Source organism: Caretta caretta, chromosome 8 (genome assembly GCF_965140235.1).
Source record: "Caretta caretta isolate rCarCar2 chromosome 8, rCarCar1.hap1, whole genome shotgun sequence".
NCBI lineage: Eukaryota > Metazoa > Chordata > Testudines > Cheloniidae > Caretta > Caretta caretta.
The window spans coordinates 74002698-74026826 of NC_134213.1; the positions used below are offsets into that span (position 1 = coordinate 74002698).

The window sequence follows — 24129 nt, forward strand, 5'->3', positions numbered from 1 at the left end:
CCCGCGGTGCCCCACGCGCCCTCACCTACCCCGCGCCCCTCCCGCTCCCCAACCAAGCCCCCCGTCCGGCCTCCGGATTGGCCCGCGGGCTGCTCCAATGGCGGCGGCGGCGGGGGTGGGGGCTGCGCGCGGGGGGCCGCGGGGCCGCGGCCGGGGGAGGGACTAGAACTTTCCGCCGCGGCCGGGCCGGACTTTCCCCGCAGCAGCCCCAGCAGGAGCGGCGAGCAGAGCGCAGGGAGCGGCCGCCACCCGCCGGGGACACGGACCCTCCGCAGCCGCCATGACTCACTTCAACAAGGGCCCCTCGTACGGGCTCTCCGCCGAGGTCAAGAACAAGGTAGGGGTCCGGCCCGCGCGCCCTGGCCTCGTCCGCGCGGGCGCGGTGGGGCCGGGCGCCCCCTTGGGGGCGGGGGCGGGCTCGGGCGCCTCGCTAGCTCGCCCGCCCGCCCGCCGGCCGGCGCGCTCTTCCCGCTCGTGGGGGCAGGATCCGTCGTTGTCTCCCGGGCGCGGAGTCACTCCTCGCGGCGCCTGGTCTGCCCGCCTATGGTGGGGCAGTGATCGCCGCCCCTCGCTCCCTCCGCCCGGGTAGGGGTGCAGGCAGCGGTCGCCGCGCCTCGCGGCCCGGCCCTCGCCCACTGCCTGGAGCCGGGCTCCCTCCGCGCAGCCTTGGGGGGGGGGGGGGCGCGCCAGACAAAGGAGGATGAGGCTCCTGTTGTACTGGCCAGGCAGCCCATCTGGGTGCGGGCGTCCCTCTGGTCTCCGCTCCGCGAGGCCGTGACCCACCCCGCCCCGGAGATGGTGGCCGCAGCGGGGAGAGCGAGGGATGCTCCGGGCTGCGTGGCTGGAGCCTGGCTCCTTGCTGGCGTTTGTGGCGTGACTGAGGTGCGCCTCGCCAGGGCAGCCCCCTGCTGAGCCTTCTGCCAGCCCAGCGCTCCCCCTGCCCTCCCCTCCCCCGGGGGTAAGAGCAGGGCTTAATTTGTAACGAAGGGGGCCTGGAGCTCAAGCAATTAGGTAGCAGGGCTTAAGCAATTGTTTTACTTTCACAAGTGATGCGACAAGCCCGGAGGTGCCTGGGCTATGAACTGCCAAGCCTAGAGGTGCCAGGGCTCCGTCCTGGCAAGCTCTGGAACAAATTAAGGACTGGTCAAATGCCTGACTCTGCCCGACCACTTGGGGCATATTGGTCTAGTCAGTAAACGTCGTTGTCACGCTGAGGAATACGGTGTTTTCAAAGTTAATGTTCCCTCCTAGAGTTTCCTAGGAGCAGCCGACTTATGTAGTATGTGTCTGTTTGTATCAATGTGTAATATGCCAGCACTTTCCACTACATCTTCCTTCTCCCCCAACCTTGCGACTCATTCCTTCTACCAGGCTGCATCACTGCTAGTGCCCCCCACCACAACCATGCTTATCCCTTCATGTATTACTAGCTTCTTCTCCCCCCTCGTCCCCACACACGCCCTTTCCACTCTTGCATATACTGTCCCTCCCATAGCTTTCTAGTCTGCAACTTGCTAAGGGGATGAAATTCCTGATTCACCTTTGTAGCTTTTAGGATTTTAACTCTCTCCATTAGATTTGCATACAAACAGACTGTGTGAAAGGTGGTGGAGGAGCTGGGTGGTATTTGTCTCCATGTTAATTAGTGAACCCTTTGGTCTGGGAAACAGATGAGAAATCCCCCCCCCCCCCCCAAATAATTCCAGCTCAAGCTCTGATACATTCCAATCATATTACATCATGGGGTACTGAGGAGAGACCAGCCAATCGCGTGGGCGCTGTGCACAGAATGCTCATTGTCTCCTCTGCTGCTCCAGCCAAAAGGGGGTGGGTAGAAGAGAGGCACAAAGGAGGACTAGGGAGGGTGAGGCTGCGGCTGCAGCAGCTACTGCTGCTGGGGTTTTAGTTTCCATTAGTCTCCTGGGGAAGTAAAGCATTTCAGGATTGCCACCATCACATTAATCTCATTGCCTAATGCAAAAAGGCATGCTCTGGTGGCACCGAAGCCACAATAAAATATGTTCCTGCAGTACTACAGTCATGGCAGAGACACATGGTACAGATAATATTAATTCAGCAATTTCTTCTCCTTTTGATAGTGATTTAAATCTGTTTACAAAATGTGTGTGAAAATACCTCCCAAAGTACCTATTTTTTGATATTAAAACAGTTCTAACATTAGTAGCATAGCTGCTTCTGTACATCCTTAGACCTTTGAGCATCGTTTCACTGGTTTTCTTCTGTTGTTTTTGATTTGGTTGTTATCTCTGTTCCATTATTCTGCACTGTGAAAGATGCTTTTATTAGTATCCCATTATATCAAATCTTAAATGATAGTATTCAGAGCTGAAAGAAAAGGAGTACTTGTGGCACCTTAGAGATTAACCAATTTATTTGAGCATGAGCTTTCGTGAGCTACAGCTCACTTCATCGGATGCATACCATGGAAACGCCATGGTATGCATCCGATGAAGTGAGCTGTAGCTCACGAAAGCTCATGCTCAAATAAATTGGTTAGTCTCTAAGGTGCCACAAGTACTCCTTTTCTTTTTGCGAATACAGACTAACACGGCTGTTACTCTGAAACCTATTCAGAGCTGAGAAATTGTTTTGGCACAGGCAAAAATCTTTTCAACACAAAGTACACTACTAACACAACATAAAAACATAAGAATGGCTATACTGGGTCAAACCAAAGGTCCATCCAGCCCATGTCCTGTCTACCGACAGTGGCCAATGTCAGGTGCCCCAAAGGGAGTGACACTAACAGGTAATGATCAAGTGATCTCCCTCCTGCCATCCATCTCCACCTTCTCAGAAACAGAGGCTAGGGACACCATTCCTTACACATCCTGGTTAATAGCCATTAATGGACTTATTCTCCATGAATTTATCCAGTTCTCTTTTAAACCCTGTTATAGTCCTAGCCTTCACAACCTCCTCAGGCAAGCTGAGAAGTCCTAGCCTCTTTAATCTCTCATCATATGGGACCTGTTCCAAACCCCTAATCATTTTAGTTGCCCTTTTCTGAACCTTTTCTAATGCCAGTATATATTTTTTGAGATGAGCGGACCACATCTGTATGCGGTATTCAAGATGTGGGCATACCATGGATTTATATCAGGGCAATAAGAGATTCTCTATCTTATTCTCGATTCCTTTTTTTAATGATTCATAATATCCAGTTTGCTTTTTTGACTGCCGCTGCACACTGTGTGGACGTCTTCAGAGAACTATCCACGATGACTCCAAGATCTTTCTCCTGATTAGTTGTAGCTAAATTAGCCCCCATCATATTGTATGTATAATTGGGGTTATTTTTTCCAATGTGCATTACTTTACATTTATCCACATTAAATTTCATTTGCCATTTTGTTGCCCAATCACATAGTTCTATGAGATCTTTTTGAAGTTCTTCACAGTTTGCTTTGGTCTTGACTATCTTGAGCAGTTTAGTGTCATCTGCAAACTTTGCCACCTCACTGTTTACCCCTTTCTCCAGATCATTTATGAATAAGTTGAATAGGATTGGTCCTAGGACTGACCTTTGGGGAACACCATTAGTTACCTCTCTGAAAATTTACCATTTATTCTACCCTTTGTTCCCTGTCTTTTAACCAGTTCTCACGCCTTGAAAGGATCTTCCCTCTTATCCTATGACAACTTAATTTATATAAGAGCCTTTGGTGAGGGACCTTGTCAAAGGCTTTCTGGAAATCTAAGTACACTATGTTCACTGGATCCCCCTTGTCCACATGTTTGTTGACCCCCTCAAAGAATTTCTAATAACTCTAAACCATGTTGCTTACTTCATAACTGGTAGTTTCACCTGTTTGTAAAATACCAAATCCAGCATCAGACTTAACAGATTCTAATATGCTGTTTCATACTGATTTATAGTCAAGTGTAAAATAAACATGCACCCAATGATTCCACTAAAGACTAGCCCAAAAATATGTAGAGGATTTTACAAAACATCCAAAATACAATTTTCTTCCTTGATATCTATTGACTTTTTAACATACTTATGTTTAGTTACAAACCTGGGGGAATCTGGCTAAGCAGATGCCTATTTCCAGGAGTTTCTTTTAGATTTCTAGAATTGTTTGTCTAGTAAGGTTACAGTAAAAATGTGTAAAATATTTGAGCATGTTAATTAGAAATAATGCCTTTCTGCTTGATTGAGGTTCTTAGCTGTTAAAAGAAAAATAATTTTACAAGTTGTGAATTATGTACATGGAGTAGTAAAGAAGCTTTGTGTTCTTTCTTCCACTTATTGTCATCAACTTACTTAAACTACTGGGCCCCATGAATGTCTGACAGCAGTCCATAATACTAAAATAGTAAATAAAACCATGGAACTCATTTCCATAGAGACTGAAATGTTTCACCTTGCTGAGTCCTTGTTATCTGAGTAATGAACTGGTTTCTCTGCTTTCTTCAATAGGATTGTCTTTCCAAAAAGATTCCCTCCATATGCAGTTTACGGTTGATTTCTATCCTGTCTTGTGGCTTCACCCAGTAACATCTGTCAACTCAACACCAATATAAAGGATTTTAGAATGGAGTTAATTTCTCTTTTTGTAGCGCTGGGCATCTGTTCTCAGAATGTTGTCCTTAATGCAGAGATCAAACACAAGATATTATAGTGCAGCCAGACTTGCAGCTTATTTCCTAATAGGACTCTTGTGTGTGAAGTACAGTAGAACCTCAGAGTTATGAACATGACCAGTCAAGCGCACACCTCATTTGGAACCAGAAGTATGCAATCAGGCAGCAGCAGTGGCAGAGATTTCACCCCCCCCCCCCCCAAAAAAAAAGCCATACTGTGTTAAACATAAACTACAAAAAAGTAAAGGGAAAGCAGCACTTTTCTTCTGCATAGTAAAGTTTCAAAGCTGTATTAAGTCAGTGTTCAGTTGTAAACTTTTGAAAGAACCACCATAATGTTTTCAGTTACAAATGTTTTGTTCAGAATTACAAACATTTCACAGTTATGAATACCCTCCATTCCTGAGGCGTTCGTAACTCTGAGGTTCTATAGTAGGTCTTCCCTTCATGTAAAGTTCCAGAAGATCAGGAAGAAATGGCTCTACTAAGGTCCAGGTGATCCTTTCCCAAAACTACTTGTGTTTTGAGAATGGGCTTTGTTCATCAGTTGCTTGATTGATCTTTTTGACTTTAGTGACCCAGTTTTGTCACACCTTTCTAAAAATATTCATGCACATGGCAAATTCGTGTTTTCCTTAAATTTTGATACTTGTCACTATCTATCTGCCCTCTGCTGAGGCAGGTAGTCTTTATCAGATTGAAATACTCAAACAAAACAAAACCCAAAACGTTTTCCTCATGAAGGAGCGATGCTACTGCTATGCCTTGATAAGCATGCTACACTAGGTCCAACTGAACTGGGTAGAGATGTCTCTTGATTTTGTTTTATTATCTCATTTGGCATTGTAACAGTTGTCAAAGATATTTGTTACTGTACTATTGTTTGTAAGAATTTTTTTTTGAAAAAAAAAAAAAAAACAGTCTTGGTGCTCCAAAAGCATTATTTGATTTTTTTAAGAGTAATTTGGAGTGTCAGAAGCTCCATCTACTTTTTGCATTACTAAACTCTAATTCCATGTTTACTCTGAGAGAACTTATCTTTTCCCTTTTGTTCCTAACCGCTTAGTCATTATTAGTAAGGTGCGTTGCCTCTTCTATGGAAAACATTTCTCCCCCCATTCAAACAGATGTCTATATATTTGGTGGTAGCATAGGTATTCAAAGGTCTTATCTACACAAGAAAATTGTATGGACTTAGTTAAATCCATGCAACCCCCTTGTGTGGATGCTTTTGTTTCAATTTACAAGTACCTTCTATCAATTTAGGTTAAGTTGATTACTTACTAACTTAAGTTAAACTGATAGAAAGTACTCTAACCAAAATGAGTGCATATATAAGGGAGTTAAATCACTTTGTACCAATTTAAATCTGTTTACAACTTTGTGTAGGTAAGGTCTCAGAACAAAGGTTGATTGATTCCATATTTTGTGTTTCCTTCAAAAGACTGGACAGAGTTTTATATCTGTGGTATCAGTTTTGAAGTGGGGGCCAAATAAAACTACCTTCAGTCAAGATACAGACTTTGCCTGAAATTTGACTTCCCCCTCAGTGTACTATACTATTACAAATGAAATGGCTTGCAGTTGGCAGGAGTCTGTGCTTCCGTCTTGTGGAAAACATAAGGTGCCAGACAGTGTAGGGGGAAAGGGAGGAATTATTTTCTTGCTGGACCAGGGCCATGTGCCCATCTCTTTCCAATCTCTCCTCTCCTCTCTCCCCCACCCTCTGCCTCAGCAAAAAAGCAAGTCTCTTCCCCATCCTCGGTATCAAAAAGGCATGAGACCTCTGGATGTATGGACATTTTACTAATCTACGTTTTTAGGATGTATTGACAGGCCCCAGCAAATGCCATTCTCAAATGCTATATCTGCTGCTCCTTTCTGCTGGGGGTTGTGGGTTTTTTATACTTGTAGATTGTCTAATTTTTCCCACAACTGGAAAAGGAAGAATAGACACAAAGGGAGAGTGTTGAACTTATTGGGGGGAGGGTGTCTGTAAATTTGGCATGGTATTTTGTTCCCTATGTATTATTGCAGGGATGAGCAAACTTTTTGGCCCGAGGGCTGCCTTTGGGCATGGAAATTGTATGGCGGGCCGTGAATGCTCACAAAATTGGGGGTTGGGATGCGGGAAGGGGTGAGGACTCTGGGGAAAGGGGCGGGCTCTGAGGTGTGTCCAGAAATGTGGAGGTCAGGGTGTGGGAGGGGGCTCTGGGCTGGGACAGGGAGTTGAGGTGAGGGCTCTGGCTGGGGGTGCGGGCTCTGGGGTGGGGCTAGGGATGAGGGGTTGGAGGTGCAGGAGGGTGCTTTGGGCTGGGACCAAGGGGTTAAGAGGGGCATCAGGGCTGGGGCAGGGGCTTGGGGCACAGAAGGGGGTCGGGGTGCAGTTTCCGGGTGGTGCTCACCTCAAGCAGCTCCTGGAAGCTGTTGCATGTTCCTCCTCCAGCTCATATGCGCAGGTGCAGCCAGGCAGCTGTATATGCTGCCCTGTCCTCAGGCGCCACCCCTGTAGCTTCCATTGGCCCTGGTTCCTGGCCAATGGGGCTGTGGGGGTGTCGCTTGGGGCAGGGGCAGCACGCAGAACCTCCTGGCTGCCCCTACATGGAGGAGCTGGAGAGGGGACATGGCGCTGCTTCCAGGAGCCATGTAGAGCCATGGCATGCAAGGAGCAGGGCAAGCCCCCGACCCTGCTCCCTGGCTGGAGTGCCAGAGCAGGGCAAGCCTACCACCCTGCTCGCCAGCGGGAACTTGAGGGACTTGTCTGAAGGACTGGATATGGCCCCCAGGCCGTCGTTTGCCCACCCCTGTTTTATTGCCACATTCCATACCGTGCTTGGCAAAAACCATCAGCTCCAGCAGGAAATTGACACAAGAATAGTTTTTCTGACCCATGTGAAGCTTACTAATCTTCAGTTATTCTCTCTCTGCAGCTGTGACCTTGAAAGGGAAAGTGCAAGGATGCATGGGCAGGGGAGTGTGTGAAGTGTTTAATTTTAAGCTGGAGAGAGCTAGCTAAAAGAAGCTTGGAAATAAAACACCTTCTCCATTTTGAAAGTGTGCAGGAGTGGAACATTGCCCCTGCCTCTCTCCCAAGGAGAAAACTTGAAGGAATTTAAGTGAAAATTTGTACTGAATAATGCCAACAAGTTTGACTTTGTTTCTCCTGCAACAGCTGACAGAGAATTTTTTAGAGTGTGATATTTTCAGTTATTGTAGGGCAAACACAAAATCTTGAATTCAGTTCTTTGCCCACAAATGACCTTTTTCTGAATATTTAAACTTACAATTTTTATTTCTGTTACCTACTTAAGAGTTTCTTTTTAAAGCTTTAGGGCTAGTGATTTAGGAGTGTGTTAGAGTCTTGGGTGCCTCCAACTGGACAGGTTGGCCCTCTGTCCTCTCCCCTACCTTCACCTAAACTCAAATATTGTTGCCCTACTTATTTAAAAAATAAACTATTCACTCCTGTATATCTTTTCCTTCTTCTCCCACACTGTATATACTTCTGCTTCCATGCTCTATTTCAGTTGCTTTGCCTAATTTTCTTATAGCAATAGAGGATTGCACATGTGCTGCTGCACACAGTACATCTCAAGTAGCATCACCTAGAGGAGTGTAATGAAAATGAATAATGTATAGGTCTCGCTGTGCTCATATTGTATCTCTGGATGAGTTGTGTGCAAAGGTATAGGAGATCTTCTGCAGTGGTGATCTAAAAATGTAGGATTTCTGCAGTCTAGTTTTTCCCTCATTGTATGAGGTAAACGTATACGTTAACACCTATAAAACATGCAAGAGATCTTAATTACACTGTTAAAATTCAAACATTTTCAGTCTGAATTATAGTCAAAGTCTTTGTTTCCTCTATATGGAGAATAAATTAAATCTGACATTATAGTAGAACTCTTTGTAAAAGAGATTACAAATTAAGTGCAATATTCCCAGAGAATTTACCAGATGGTCACTTGTATTTAAAACCCAAAGATATTTCAGAGTACGTAATGATGTGATGTTCTTATGCTCAAATAACAGTACTCAAGTCTCATTATTTTCACCTGACTGTAGCTCTTTAAATGGATAAACATTTGCTAGTTAAACATCAGTTTGATTGTGAGTAACACTAAAAAAATTACTTCTTGTCTTAATTCTGTAGTTTGTTTCCCAAGAAACTATGAAACTCTCTGGATCCATGTGTGAAAGGAATTGAAATACTTAAACTCCAGACTTTGGTAATAGGGGACTGCAGTGGAAATAATTCTGTGGTTGTAAAGTATCTTTGTGGTTTGTTAGGAGACTTCTCTAAATCTAATATTTGTATATATTAATCATAAGTGTCTCTATATTGTCCCTATTAGCAGTTACTCCTAAGCGTTCTCTGCATTAACTGATATATAGGGATTATGGAATATTGACCAGAGCATTTTTATTTGCTTTAGTAGAAGCTTAGCAATATGCAATATTTGGGTGCAGTGGACCCAGTGCAGGGAGAGGTGGTGCATAATTATAAGCATATTCTTGGAGAGAATGATTCAACAAGAAACAAGTTACAAAATGTAGATAACGTGGTGGTATAGTGACTCCATACTTAAGTTTGCATTCTATTAAAGCAGTTAGCTGACACTGTCCAAAGAATGTGATTAATTATATACATTTACATCACTAAACTTAAAAGTTTATATATATTTTCTGACTTGAAGTTAAGATGAATTTCCACAGGTCCATGTAGGTAAACAAATGAATTGTCAAGAGTAATGTAGCTTACATAGAATATTCTAACTAGTCACTTTCACTGTTTCTATACTTGGGCTGCGTGCACGCTACAGCTTAGGTTGGTATAAGGTACATCGCTCAGGGGTGTGAATAAGCCACCCCCCTGAGTGATGCAAGTTACACTGACTGAAGCGCTGGTGTGGACAATGCTGTGTTGGTGGGGGAGCTTCTCCCATTGACTTAATTACTCCAGCCCCCTCAAGTGGCTGTAGCCAAGTCAACGAGAGAGCTGACACTCTTCCGTTGGCTTAGAGCAGGGGGAGTCAAAGCGTTATTGGAAATTGGGGATGATTTAGAATAGTAGGTCTAAATCAGGGGTACAGATATCCATGGGAGTATTCAGAGGTATGCCAGGGGGTACATCAACTCATCTACATATTTGCCTAGTTTTACAACAGGCTACATAAAAAGCACTAGGTAAGTCAATACAAACTAAAATTTATACTGCTCTATATACTATACACTGAACTGTAAGTACAATATTTACATTCCAGTTGATTTTATAATTATATGTTAAAAATGAGTGTAAGCAATTTTTCAGTAATCGTGCACTGAGACACTTTTTTGTATTTTTGTGTCTGATTTTGTAAGCATGTAGTTTTTAAGTGAGGTGTAAATTGGGGGTATGCAAGACAAAGACTCCTGAAAGGGGCACAGTAGTCTGGAAAGGTTGAGAGCCACTGATTTAGAACAATCACAAGATTCTTGTCCTTGCTTTTTAGGCCTTCCTAACTAACTCCCATCTTTCAGAGATGCTCTAGTAACTTCTAATTTTTTTTTTTTTAACATAGTGCTTAGACTAGCAGCCCTATTCATGGATCATCCTATTGCTAGACACTGTACAAACAGATGGTCCTTACCCAAAGAGCTTACAGCTTAAACTATAAAACAAGAGACAACAGATGTATACAGACAGATAGCTGGAAAAGTACAAGGAACCAGTGAGACAGTATTGGTCAGCTTGATGGGAAATGATATCAGTGGCCTATCCATTGTCAAGTTTTGCATAGGCAGCACAGCAAAGGAAAGTTTTTAATTGTGACGTCAACCTTTGCACCACTCAGTTTCTAGTTTTTACTGCCCATCAGTCAGCTTCTCCTTCGTACACATTTGTGCTTTCTCTCATGCTGCCCCTCATGCATAGGAAATCCCTCGGGGTAAAAAATGCGTCAGGGACTACCTTATTCCCCTGCTCCTGCCATGCTATTTCACTTCATCCTTCCCTTTACCTCCATTAGAAACAACCCCACATCAACACAACATGTAAATAATGAAATCATGCCAATCACCACCATGTTCCTTTGCATGGATATCTCTGTCCCCAACCCATTGTCTGTCTTTGTCTTTTTAGGTTTCAGAGGAACAGCCGTGTTAGTCTGTATTTGCAAAAAGAAAAGGAGTACTTGTGGCACCTTAGAGACTAACCAATTTATTTGAGCATGAGCTTTCGTGAGCCACGAAAGCTCATGCTCAAATAAATTGGTTAGTCTCTAAGATGCCACAAGTACTCCTTTTCTTTTTGTCTTTTTAGGTGTTCCAGAGAACTTACCAGATGGTCACTTTGTATTTAGACAGTGGCCAGCACAGCGGGACCCCAATTCTGCCTTTGGGTACTCCTATAAATGTTTAATACTAAAATGTTAATATATGAACCAGACTTACTATAAAGTACTAAGCCAGTTGTAGCAAAAGCCGGTTGGCGTTCAGAGTTGACAGTCCATATTTGTGATTACACTCACGTTGTGACACCCTACTGTCTAGCCCAGGGGCAGACAAATTTTTTGGCCTGAGGGCCGCATCGGGTTTTGGAAATTGTATAGAGGGCCATTTAGGGGAGGCTGTGCCTCCCCAAACAGCCAGGTGTGGCCGGACCCCTGACTCCTATCCCCCCTGCTGCTTCTCACCCCCTGATGCCCCCCCCCCGGGGACTCCTGCCCCATCCAACGCCTCTGCTCACTGACAGCCCCCCCTCCGGGACTCCCGCCCCATCCCTCTTCCCCCCCCCACACACTCCCTGTCCCCTGACCACCCTTGGAATCTCCACCCCTGACTACCCCCTGTCGCCCCATCCAACCCCTCCTCTCCTTCCTGACTGCCCCCCTGGGACTCCTGCCCCCATTCAACCCCGCTGTTCCCCACCTTCTGATCGCCCCGACCCGTATCCACACTCCCGACTCCTGACCACCACCCCCGCCAAACTCCCCTGCCCTCTATCCAATCCCCTTGAGCTCCTTACTGCTCTGCCTGGAGCACCAGTGGCTGGCAGCTCTACAGCCGTGCAGCCTGGCTGGAGCCAGCCACGCAACCGCGCAGCACTGAGCACTGGGTCAGGCTGGGCTCTGCAGCTGCGTTGCCCCAGGAGCTCGCAGCCCTGCCGGCCAGAGCATTGCGCTGGAGGCGCAGTGGGCTGAGGCTGCGGAGGAAGGGAAGCAGCGGGGGAGGGGCCGGGGGCTAGCCTCCTGGGTCAGGAGCTCAGGGCCAGGCAGGAGGGTCCCGCGGGCTGGATGTGGCCCGCGGGCTATAGTTTTCCCACCTCTGGTCTAGCCAGAGCAACGTGACAGTGTTTGTGCTGAGCCAAAGACTAATCCCATTTAAAATGAAATAAATATATACTTAGGAACTTCACAGATTTGAAGAGTACAAAGAACCTTATTAGTATCACACCCTACATTAATTAATAGAATTATCAAACAACTCCTGAAATTACTGAGAGACACTTGAGTTGGACACAGTAAAAATGGTGACTGTAAAGTTCTTAAGGTTGCCAATGTAGGACAGATAGGCAATCAGAATTAAGTTGCTAAACAGTTTGATTTTCCCAGAAAGCTTCAGCCAATCGTTGAATAAACCACAGTTTTGGTGTCATGAGGTTTAACTATTTAAAAAAAAAAAAAAAAGTCTCTTGAAGTACTGACCATTTTGAAAGTGCCAGAACACCTATGGACTCTGATTTGAAATACTGAACTCCTTAAGTACATATTGGTAATCTAAAGTTTTAACAAACTAATTATTTGTCCAATAAGAGAAATTTAATCTTTATTGCAATAACTTAACTATTTGACTAGTCCTCCAAAGTCTTTACTGAAACTGTTAGTAATGGAAGAATATGAAGCTTGCTGAGTCTAGTAACATGTACAGAAAGGTTAGCTGCATGACTTAAGCTTATTGTCTGCATCATAAGACTGTTTGAATTAAGAATGTGGGAAAGACAATTTGCTTGAGTCCTGGTTGAACCAAGCTGAGGAAGTGGGATTGGGGGTCTCTGAATTAAACAAGTTTAACTTGTATTTCAGTAATGATTGCTTGTTAAAATGTACAGCTGAAGTTGTTTTGAATGCAGTGTCAGAGTGTGACTTTATTTTGAAATTTTAGATAAAATTTTGCTATATTCTTGATGCCATATCAACCCCATAAGGGGATGACTCATTCATTATTTCATGCCGATGAAGTTTCAGTGAATTTGATTTTCTCTCTCCTTTATTTGTGAGCATCTTAAATCAAAAGACATCGCTTAATTTTTTGCAGTAACCTGCCTTTGAATATAAAGGATAGATAGAAGCTTTTCTATATTCAGAACTGTTAGCTTCTGTAGCTATGTAATGCCATATACAGTGTGCATCTAACACATCCTTTTAAGGAAAATTTTTTAGAGATTCCTATCCCCTATGGAACTGTACAGGAAAGGCTTCCAATAAAACAGGCTGGAGGCCAGGACACGAAGGGCAATTTGAAACAGATTTTTTCTAAGTGAGATCATGTGAAAAATCACTTTCTTCCCTTTAAAACCTTTTCGCTAAAAAATACTTTACAAGTAGTCATTCTAAACACTACACACTGTTCTGCCTCAACCCGTCCCTCTTGTGTAACTGTTCGATAATATAAATTTACATTTGGGTAAGTTTGATATTTTTTTTAACAGCATGTTTTAAGTTTGTTGTGTGACAATATGTTCACTGACCAATTAATCTGATGAAGTTTCTCTGCAGCAAAATAAAAAATTTGAAATACTATAAATATTTAAAGCTGTACTCCAGTTTATGTTGCAATTTCTGAAATCAATGCAGAAGCTTCCCATATAGCGGATACTAAAAACCTATAACTTATAGGTTAAAAACCTATAACCTTTGGTTGTTTCCACAAAAGCTCATTTTATCTTTACCAGACATGACTGGATTTAACATTTCATAATAGATACCAAAACATAAAGGTTTTAGTCATGCTGAAGGAACTTGGCGGTAAAGAGTTTCCAAAAGAGCATTATGTTGAAGAATGAGTAAATTAAACTTCAAGTATCATATACAGATTTTAATTCCACACAGAAGATGTAGTCTGAGCATACCTGACTAAATGGCTTTTTCTTCTGTTGTGGAGATTTTGTTTTAGGAAACTTTTTATTGCAGCAGTGGTCTAGTCTAAATACAGATAGTGAAGAATGGGGACTGTCTTCAAGAAAGTAGATTAATAAGATAAAATATCATAATGCTGCTATATAAATCGATGGTATACCTAAACCATGAATACTGCATGCAGTTCTGGTTACCCCATCTCAAAAAAGATGTTAGAATTGGAAAAGATATAGAGAAGGGCAACAAAAATGATTAAGGGCGTGGAACATCTTCTGTATGAGGCAAGTTTAAAAAGACGGATTTTTCAGCTTGGAAAAGAGATGACTAAGAAGGGATATGAAAGAGGTCTATACAATTGTGAATGATGTGGAGAAAGTGAATAAGGAAGTGTTATTTACTCATTCACATAACACAAGAACCCTGGGGTCATGCAGTGAAATTAATAGGAAGCAGGTTTAAAACAAACCAAAGGAAGAAGTACCTCATGTAATGCACAGTCAACCTGTGGAACTCGTTGCCAGGGGATGTTGTGAAGGCCAAAACTATAAGGGGGTTCAAAAAAGAATTAAATAAGTTCATGGAGGATAGATCCATCAATGGCTATTAGCCAAGATGGTCAGAGACACAACCCCATGCTCCGCGTATCCCTAGACTCTGATTGCCAGAAGCTGGGAGTGAACACCAGGAGATGGATCGCTTGATGATCACCTATTTGTTCATTCCCTCTGGGGCACCTGGCGTTGGCCACTGCCAGAAGACAGGATGCTGGGCTAGATGGACCATTGGTCTGACCCAGTATGGCCGTTCTTATGTTCTTAAAGTTAAAAAAAAAAACAAAAAACTAAAATGCTGTTTCTCAGTAGTACCCCTTTTAAATAAAAAAAAGGTACCCAAAGCACATTAGATTAAATATAAAAACAAACACTGAAATGCAACCCTTCTGAAATAGAATGTACTTTAACAGCACAGCAGCCAGTAACATCAGGTTAGGATGAAGTAAAGAGCTATTCTCTTGAAAGATGGGAAAATTTGGAAGGCAAAATGTAACTAATTAACTTGGAGTTTGGCCAAGATACCAGCACACATTTCATCCTATAAAAGGGGTCATGAAACCTTTAAAGGACAAATGGCGAGGGCTTCTATTTTACGCTTCGTCTGAAATATGGCACTACCATGAGTGTAGTGCTTTCTACTATATTGTTTCAGAAGTAAGTTGGGTTGAAGAGTGCCCCTGCCTGTAGCATCTGGGTTTTTCTTAGAGGGGTTGGGCATGCCCAACCCCATAGGATTAATGTAGATGGTTTAATGTAGACCAGGGATTCTCAAACTTCATTTGACTATGACCCCCTTCTGACAACAAAAATTACTACATGACCCCAGGAGGAAGGACTGAAGCCTGAGCCTGCCCGAGCCCCACTGCCTTGGGTGGGGGTGGGCAAAGCCTGAGCCCCACCACCCTGAGCTGGGGGCCAAAGCCGAAGACCAAGGGCTTCAGCCCAAGGCAGGAGGCCTGTAACGTAAACCCAGTTGCCCAGGGCAGAAACTTTCAGGCTTCAGCGTTGGCCCGAGATGGTAGGGCTCGGGCTTCGACTTTGGGCCCCAGGAAGTCTAAGCCAGCTCTGGTGATCCCATTAAAATGGGGTGGTGACCCATTTGGGGTCCCGATCCACAGTTTGAGAACCACTGAGTAGACCATAGACAAATACAATGATCTGTGGTCTGACACTTTATTGTGAAATCAATGATATAGTGAGGTGACGGTGACTACTGACTTTTCATTTATTAGGTAGAAAAAGATCAGTATCAGCTTTAGAATTCCTACTGCATCTAGGAGAACTACACAGTAGATTCCACTTATTAGCACCCCCTTAGTGGATGGTTAAAAGTTGCCAGGAATAGGCAGTTGCTAGTTAGTAAAGGGCAGATTTGCCAGGTTGTGTACAGGTACGAAGCACTGGGACATGCCTTCTGTGGCTGCAGCAGTGCAAACTGCTTGCAGCTGCTGCTCAGTGTGTTCCAGGGCTTCCTTTTAGGTTGCAGCCAGAGAAAGCAGCATTGGGGCTGTATGGTGCTTCCCACTGCACTTTGGGCTTTATCATGTGCTGGCACAGGGGGTCTGGGCTTGGGAGGTCCTAGTGCTTCCTTCCCTGGCTGCAGCCCTTGTTTTCCAAGGGAACCAGGGGTTACAGCCAGGGATGGAAGTGCTAAGATGCATGGAATCCTGGCTCCTGCTGCTAGCAGAGGATGCAGCCTGGAGAGCCCAGAGATACCATTCAGTCCCATGGGCCTCCAGTGCCCCCACTCCTTGTAGAAAGCCCTGGCATCAGGGTAGCAGCCCCCTTCTCTGCTGCTTTCATGCCCACAGCCTACCCTGGGGCATGGGCTTGGCACATCCCAGTGCTTTCATCCCTAGCTTTAATGCTGCAGACCTACCTGTGGCCATGCTTTTCACATGGAGTGAAGGTGCCAGGGACCCACAAAGCTGCATGGCACATAATAAAATTGCTAATAAGCAGCAAGCATGTTACCAATAACTAGACCAATTAACATTCTAGTCAGTTGGATGATTCCAGGTAAAATCTGCTTGATAACAATCCCGAGCAGTGCGGAATGATGCGTGTTCATTTTCATCCTCCGAGTCAGATGCCAACAGAAGGTTGATTTTCTTTTTTGGTGGTTCATGTTCTGTAGTTTCTGCATTGGAGTGTTGCTCTTTTAAGACTTCTGAAAGCATGCTCCACACCTCGTCCCTCTCAAATTTTGAAAGACACTTCAGATTCTTAAACCTTGGATCCAGAGCTGTAGCTATCTTATCTCTCATTGGTACCTTCTTTGTGTTTTGTCAAATCTGCAGCGAAAGTGTTCTTAAAACTAACAACGTGTGCTGAGTCATCTGAGACTACTATAACATGAAATATATGTCAGAATGCAGGTAAAACAGAGCTGAAGACACAATTCTCCCCCATGTAGTTCAGTCAGAAATTTAATTAACACATTATTTTTTAACGAGCGTCATCAGCATGGAAGCATGTCCTCTGGAATGGTGGCCGAAACATAAAGTGGCATACAAGTGTTTAGAACATCTGGCACATAAATACCTTGCAGTGCTGGCTACAGAAGTCCCATGTGAACGCCTGTTCTTATTTACAACGTCACCAGAAAGTGAGAAGTGGGAAGCATTATCTCCCATAAATGTAAACAAACTTGTTTGTCTTAGCGATTGGTTGAACAAGAAGTAGGACTGAGTGGACTTGTAGGCTCTAAAGTTTTGCATTCTTTTGTTTTTGAGTGGAGTTACGTAACAAATTGACATTTGTAAGTTGTACTTTCACGACAGAGTAAAACGCTACAGTACTTCTGAGGTGAGTTGAAAAATACTATATCATTTTTACAGTGCATATTTTTAATAAAAATATAAAGTGAACAGTGTACATTTTGTATTCTGTGTTGTAATTTAAATTAATATATTTGAAAATGTGGAAATATATCCAAAAATATTTAATACATTTCAGTTGGTATTCTATTGTTTAACAGTGCGATTCAAACTGAGATTAATTTTTTTAATTGTAGTTAAAAATTTTTTTTTAGTTAATTGTGTGAGTTAACTGCTTTTTAAGGGCTTGTTTATACTTAAAACACTACAGCTGCACAACTGTTCTGCAGTATCACTTCAACATGGACGCTACCTATGCCAATGGGAGGGGTTCTCCTGTCAGTAGGTAATCCACCTCCTCCTAAGAATTCTTCTGTTGTCTTAGTGCTGTCCACACAGTGCTGTCAACATGGGGACTTAGGTCAGTTTAATTACACCGCTTGTGGTGTAATTTTCCCAGCTGATTTTAGCTAATCTGACCTGATTTTCTAGTGTGGATCAGACCTCTGTGTAAGGGAGTGTTTTAGCATTAGACTGCTTCCGCATGTTTTCTATCAACATATTGAAGCATTTCTATTCTTTATATTTAAAGAAAAGTGTTCTTGAACCAGAGCTTGCTTTAGTTTATGGTTGCTATTTTTGTAAAGTACCTTTTTTTTTTTCTTGTTGGTTTTAATCAGAGGTCAAAGGGCGTTGTTACAAGGTGACCCTGACATGGCTGCCTTGCAGCCAACCTCAGTAGCACAGGTATTAACTATTTCAGTTTTCCCTCCATCTGCCTACAAATGGGAATACGCTCAGCAGAAAAGTCAAGCCCTTTTATTCATATAAAGGCCCTAGTCTACAAATCCCTTGGGGGTAAAAGCAGTTTCTCCCAAGTTTCCAAAGTAAAATAAGGTAACATAGCAGCTCTTCAATCCTATTCAAAAATTACTACTCCCAGGTCACCCACCTGAGAGTCATTAAACCAGTGTTTCTCAAAGTATTGTACTGGTGACCCCTTTCACATAACAAGCCTCTGAGTGCGGACCCCCCCGTATAAATTAAAAACACTTGTTAATATATTTAACACCATTGTAAATGCAGGAGGCAAAGCGGGGTTTGGGGTGGAGGCTGACCACTCGTGACCCCCCCCATGTAATCTTGTGACCCCCTGAGTGGTCCCAACTCCCAGTTTGAGAACACCTGCATTAAACACTTCGTCCCAGTTCCTTTTGCTCCCTATCAAGGGCCCCACTCTCTAGCTCATCTACCAGAGGGGTCTAAGACATACTTCCCCCTCCAGCGTTTTCTCCTGTAACCTCAAGTCAGATCTCCTGTAAGAGGTGTCCCTGCAGTGTTCCACTCAGAGTCCTCCTTAGCTGCAAATCCTATCCCTGCTCCTGGGGACCCCCCCTCCAGAGTCAACCCCTTGCTTCTGGGCCTAGCTTGCGCTGATCAAGGTCTCCTGCAATTATTTCCCTCTGGCAACTCTAGTGTTCCTTCTCTCTGTTCTCAGACAGCACTCATTACTCCCACTAACTTTGTCTCTCCTTTATTTGGCCCAGGTACTTTATTTGGCCCTCTTACGCCCAGTTGGGAGGCAGCTGATGAATCACAGGTGCACTTGACCTTGCCCCCTCTTAAAAGGGCCAGTCTTGCTGTGACAGGGCATTGTGGATAAAAGACATGACAGATCTTCCTTTCTTTTTCTCCCTGCTCTATTTTGAAATTCACTTGTAGGCTAGGGAAGATTGTATTGATGTTGCTCTCAGAATCATTCAGTTGCTAAAGAAGTTGATCTTTATTTTACTTCGCTGCTCGTACATTGTGTTGCGTTTAAATGTGCTGATGTATATATGCAGGTGAAGTCGAGGCACAGATGTGGTCTTTTGCTGCTATTGGTGCAAAGTGGAGGAGTACAGCTTTTCTCTGAGTTTTCATTCCGTTCCCCCCCCTGGGTTTCTCGCCCTAAGGATATTGTTGCCTCTACACACAATAGATACTTAGCCAATCTGTAGTATGAAACTCACGAAGAAGACTACGTTTATAAGCATTGCTGCTGCTTAGTTAGTGGGTAATATCAAAGGTGGGACAAGAAATCCTAGGAGACTAGAAGGGCAAATTAGTATTAATTTTAGGATAGAATGTATATTGGAATTTCTTGCAGCTGTCTATCTGAAGTTCACTAGATTGGTAGCTGAAAGGAAACTATTAAAACAACCACTGACACCTGATCATCTTGTTATTGTCTCACTTCTTTTTCCAACCCCCAATAGATAAAAATCAAATCAAATCATTGTGGTTTGAGAAAAAACGTAAGACACAGGAAACTTTGAGCCATGTAGACAGCATGATCTCTGGTAGTATAATTAAAGACTACACTTCAAGATTTCTTTTGTTCTGACTCAAGAGAAGTGTTGCACTCAGAAATATTTAATGGTTCCTTGTCTCTCCCTCCTGTTAAAGCTTTGATCTACATGATTTTCTGTACTATAAGATTTCCACCATGATGTTTAAAATAGAAAATTCTGGTTTAAAAGCAGAAAAGCATGTCTCATAATTAGAGGGCAAAGCAGTAGAGATTAAGTGAAGAGCTTGTTGGCATGGCAGGGTGTTAATTTCTGTGATGGCATGTCAATTTGCTCTAGTTAATACTATCTTGGTAATGTATCAGACGCATGTGAAGACATGGTCTGGAATGGTCTCTGCTACAGTGGCAAGCTATTTGTAACAGAAAAAGGGTAGATTAGAGTAGATAAAAGTAAAAATAAGATTCTGAATAAATCACATTCTGCTGCTGATAATTGGGTTTGATTTCTGAATACATTTTCTATCAGTTTTTAAAACTTTGTATGGAGCATGGTTTGAGGATGGCTATCTTACTTATCCCCAGCTCTTAGCTTTGTTACATGTAATGTTGCTCATGACTTGTCTGGGAGAATCTTTTGAAGCTTGTATCTTGTCTCAGTCCAGGTTCCTCTGAGAAACTGGGCAGAGCCTTTTGTGGCTTCTGTTAAGACTTGCATACTAGGCAAGGATTTTCATGAACTCCCCTTCACTCTACTGTTAAAAACTTGAAAGAGAGTGCATCACTGATCAGGGCAACAGCATCATTATTTCCTCCTTATGGTCCAGTAAGGGCCCCCACTCTTAAGCGACGGCGAAGGAGCCAGAAACCTTTCTTGGGCAAGTCTCTCTCCCTCCTGACGGGGGTACCAGGCTGCACAGATTCCTGCCTACACTCTGAATTCCTCAGCAAAGTCAGATTATCTTAAGCAGGCCTGATTTACTTCTCTCCTCAGAGATTATAAACAGTGTAATTACCCACAGTTAAGTTACCACACAGCTCTTTCTAAGCAAGCACACTTATTTTTAAGGTGAAAGCATTACAGAATAAACCTATTACAAATAACAAAAGAACCCACATGCATGCTAATAAGCTTACCAGAGATCATCCCAACTCCAGCAAGGACTCTGGCCGGTGAACAGTCCTTGTGACCAGAGAAAACCCTCTTTGTGGGGTCTGAAGTTCATAACAGCTTTTGTTCAGCACGTGCAGCCCCATGTAGCCGTGAGTCACTGTTTTATCCAGTCTGAGCATCTGATCTTAACTGGACCTCAGTTAATCAGCAGATAAAAGTCCCCTCCTCAGGGTGCAGCTTCAAAAGGTTGAGTCAGGAGGTGAGAAGTTGCCTTCCCCTCCTCTCAAGTATTTCCTAGGAGTCCCATTTTATAGTGTTTGTCTGCTCTAGCACATTTGTTTCCAAGAGTCCTTTGAAGCTCATAACACTTCCCAGGGTTTACATTAGCTATATCTCCTCCCTAGAAATATTTCATTCAGTCCCACAATAATACATATACATTTGCATTTTAATAGACGTCTAAGATACTTGAAACTTAAATCAGTATAGTTTAAATTAATTCAGTAAGGTTCATCCAGGATATTGCAGGAAATTTCTGTTATTACAGGAAGAATGAGAAAAGAGGCTCCCAGCAAAGACTATAGCAAAACAAATGGTGTAAACACCCATTTGCCTGTTTCTTGATTTGAAGAGGCCAAGAATGCCTTTTCTGAGCACAGTGCCTTTCATGGCAAATTGCATGTTTGTGGGCCAATACCCACTAGAAACCAGCAAACTCAACTTCATTGAGATAAGTCAGATTGAGAGAATGCATTTCCACTGTCCAAGTGAAAAGCTGCTCTGCTAACAAACTTGTCAAAACTTAACCCTGAAACTATACAGTTGATTTTTTTTTACCTTTATATTTGTTTTGTAATAGTTTGAGACTAAATGTGTGAGTAGAATATTGGTATTAAAAAAAAATCTTAGCTGATCTGGATGAAATTTGGTGTGAGGTTAATATGTTCCTAAACTTCTCCCACCAGACTTGTGCCTCTGCTTCTCTTTTAGCAGGAAAAACTGTAACTTATGTGTCATTTTAAACAAGGCTATGAACCCTGCCAAATTTTGCTATCACATATAGCACATATTGAGGTGTGTGCATAACCTCAAACATTATCCTTTTACTCAAAGAAAAGTCCTGGCCATGTCTCCAGTTCTGAGGTGTGTGACAAAGTTCCTCCTCTGTCTTGATGGGTCCTGCGCTTTTTGGCGGATTTGCTCACCTCAGAGGTTCACGGCAGCCCTCAGTTGGGCTGCTTCTGCTAGAGGCTCAAACCTGCCCATACACTCAGCTAACCTCATCACTGACCAGCATGGGGGAAAAGGAGAACAATCTCCACAGTCTCTGTTGTCCCACATAGTGGGTCGGGGACAGGCCAGATCCCTTTCCAAATTAGATCTTCCCTTCTGGTTGCTCACAGAGCAGGTCAACTCCTCTTGTGTCTGATCAGGAGTTGGGGAAATGGGGGGAACCCAGGCCCACCCTCTACACCGGGTTCCAGCCCAGGGCGCTGTGGATAGCTGCTGTCTATGTCTCCTGTAACAGGTGCATGACAGCTACAGCTACAACTCCAACTCCCTGGGCTACTTCCCCATGGCCTCCCCCCAGCACCTTCTTTATCCTCACCGCAGGATCTTCCTCCTGAAGCCCAATCACACTTGTACTCCTCAGTCCTCCAGCAGCACGCCTTCTCACTCCTTGCATGCACTCCACTAACTGATGGGAGGTTCTTTTTAAACCAGGTATCCTGATCAGTCTGCCTGCCATAATTGATTCTAGTATGTTCTTAATTGTCTCCAGGTGTCTTAATTAGCTTGCCTGTCTTAATTGGTTCTAGCAAGTTCCTGATTGCTATAGTGCAGCCCCTGCTCTAGTCACTCAGGGAGCAGAGAACTATTCATCCAGTGGCCAGTATATATGCCTTCTACCAGACTCCTGTAAGCCCACTGCTCGGGTTTCTCTTGACCAGGTCATGCAAGAGGGCACGCCCTGCCCACCCTCCACCCCAGGCCCTCTGGACCTTTTCATCGGGCCCCTGCCCCATGGGCCTTCCTGAGTATCTCACCCCTTTACCATGAACCGGCTCCACGAGTTGCAGCTGGTTTGGTTCCAGACCGCATCACGAAAACATCTGTACAGGCTCGTGCTCCACACCCTTCACATCCTCACCCTTGCGACCTACCTGACGCAAAGTGGCAGGACCTCCTGCCACCTCTAGAGGGTGAGGAGGCCCAGTGGGCCAGCCTATACTCTACTCTGCTCCTGAGGCCCGCTGGGGATATCAGTTGGCGGCTCCTTCACAGGGCCGTGAGCACGGGCGTGTATTTAGCACGGTTTACCCCTGTCCCAGACACCTGCCCCTTCTGTGGCGTGAGGGAGACTCTGGCGCACATTTACTTGGAGTGCGCCAGGTTGCAGCCCCTATTCCGGCGCCTCACAAATATTTTGTTACGTTTCTGGCTACACTTTTCCTCTCATCTCCTTATCTATGCACTCCGTATTGTGGCCCCACAAAGCCATGGGACCTCCTGGTCAACCTCTTCCTGGCCCTGGCTAAAATGGCCATCTCTAAAACCAGGGAGAGGAGGTTGGAGACTCCTGTGACTGTAGGGCATATTTCCAATCCTCCATCCATTCATGCATCCTCTGGGTGGTGTCTGCTGGCTGCCTTTGAGGAGCAGTGGGCACTGTCTGGGGTTCTCTGTTCGGTGTCCCCGTCAGGTTCCCTTCGTTTAGCCCTGTAACAGGAACAGGAGTGAGGTTATGTCATTAGTTGTCCCCTGCAATTATTTGGTATACTGGACCTGTGGATCCTGCCCTTAGGCTAGGGGGAGGTCCTTTAGAGGACCACTTCCTGGATACCAACAGGACCAGACTCCTGTACCCCACTGGTCTGGGTCTGTCACATGTGGCATGCAGTTAGTTGCCTTTTAAGGAAAAAGTGAAAATGAAGTGAAATGAGAACAAACTCCTTTCAGGGGTCCTGGAACAATTTGTATAATGGGCATAGGCTCTGGGGCTGGAACACCCATGGGGGGAAAAGATGGCTAAGCACCCAGTGGCAGCCCCCCAATCAGTGCCTCTCCTCCCCAGCGCCTCCTGCCCACCACAATCAGCTGTTCCATGGTGTGCAGGAGGCTCTGGGGAGGGAGGAGTGAGGGGGGGACGCACCCATGGGTGGGGTCAGAATGGGATGGGAAGAATCGGGGGCAGGGCCTTGGGGGATGGAGTGGAATGAGGGCAGGGCCTGGGGCAGAGCTGGGGGTGGAGCACCCCTCATTCACAAATGAAACAAAAAAAAAAAAAACCCTCCAAGCTGCTGGTGTGGCAGCTCCTGCACCATTTACATTTGAAGTAGAATACTAATATTAAATAGTTAAGATTTGTGAATACAAATAGTAACTGTGCTAGATCTATGGATCAGGATGTTTGAATTCAATCTGACACATATTCTAGCACAGGGGTTCTCAAACAGCGGGTCGGATCCCTCAGGGCGTCGCAAAGTTATTAGATGGGGGGGTCGCGAGCTGTCAGCCTCCACCCCAAATTCCAGTTTGCCTCCAGCATTTATAATGGTGTTCAGTATATAAAAAAGTGTTTTTAATGTATAAGGGGGGTTGCACTCAGAGGCTTACTATGCGA

At 44.3% G+C, this 24129-nt stretch overlaps 1 protein-coding gene across 1 annotated transcript in view; it reads left to right on the forward strand.

Moving 5' to 3' along the window:
- The first annotated feature begins 137 nt into the window (after nucleotides 1–137).
- The window catches only part of CNN3 (calponin 3), a 56188-nt gene continuing 32196 nt past the window's right edge, over nucleotides 138–24129 (forward strand). The window contains exon 1 of the mRNA XM_048862171.2: nucleotides 138–337. Within this exon, the coding sequence (XP_048718128.1) occupies nucleotides 281–337 (57 nt within the window). The 5' untranslated portion in view covers nucleotides 138–280. The remainder of the gene's footprint in view (nucleotides 338–24129) is intronic.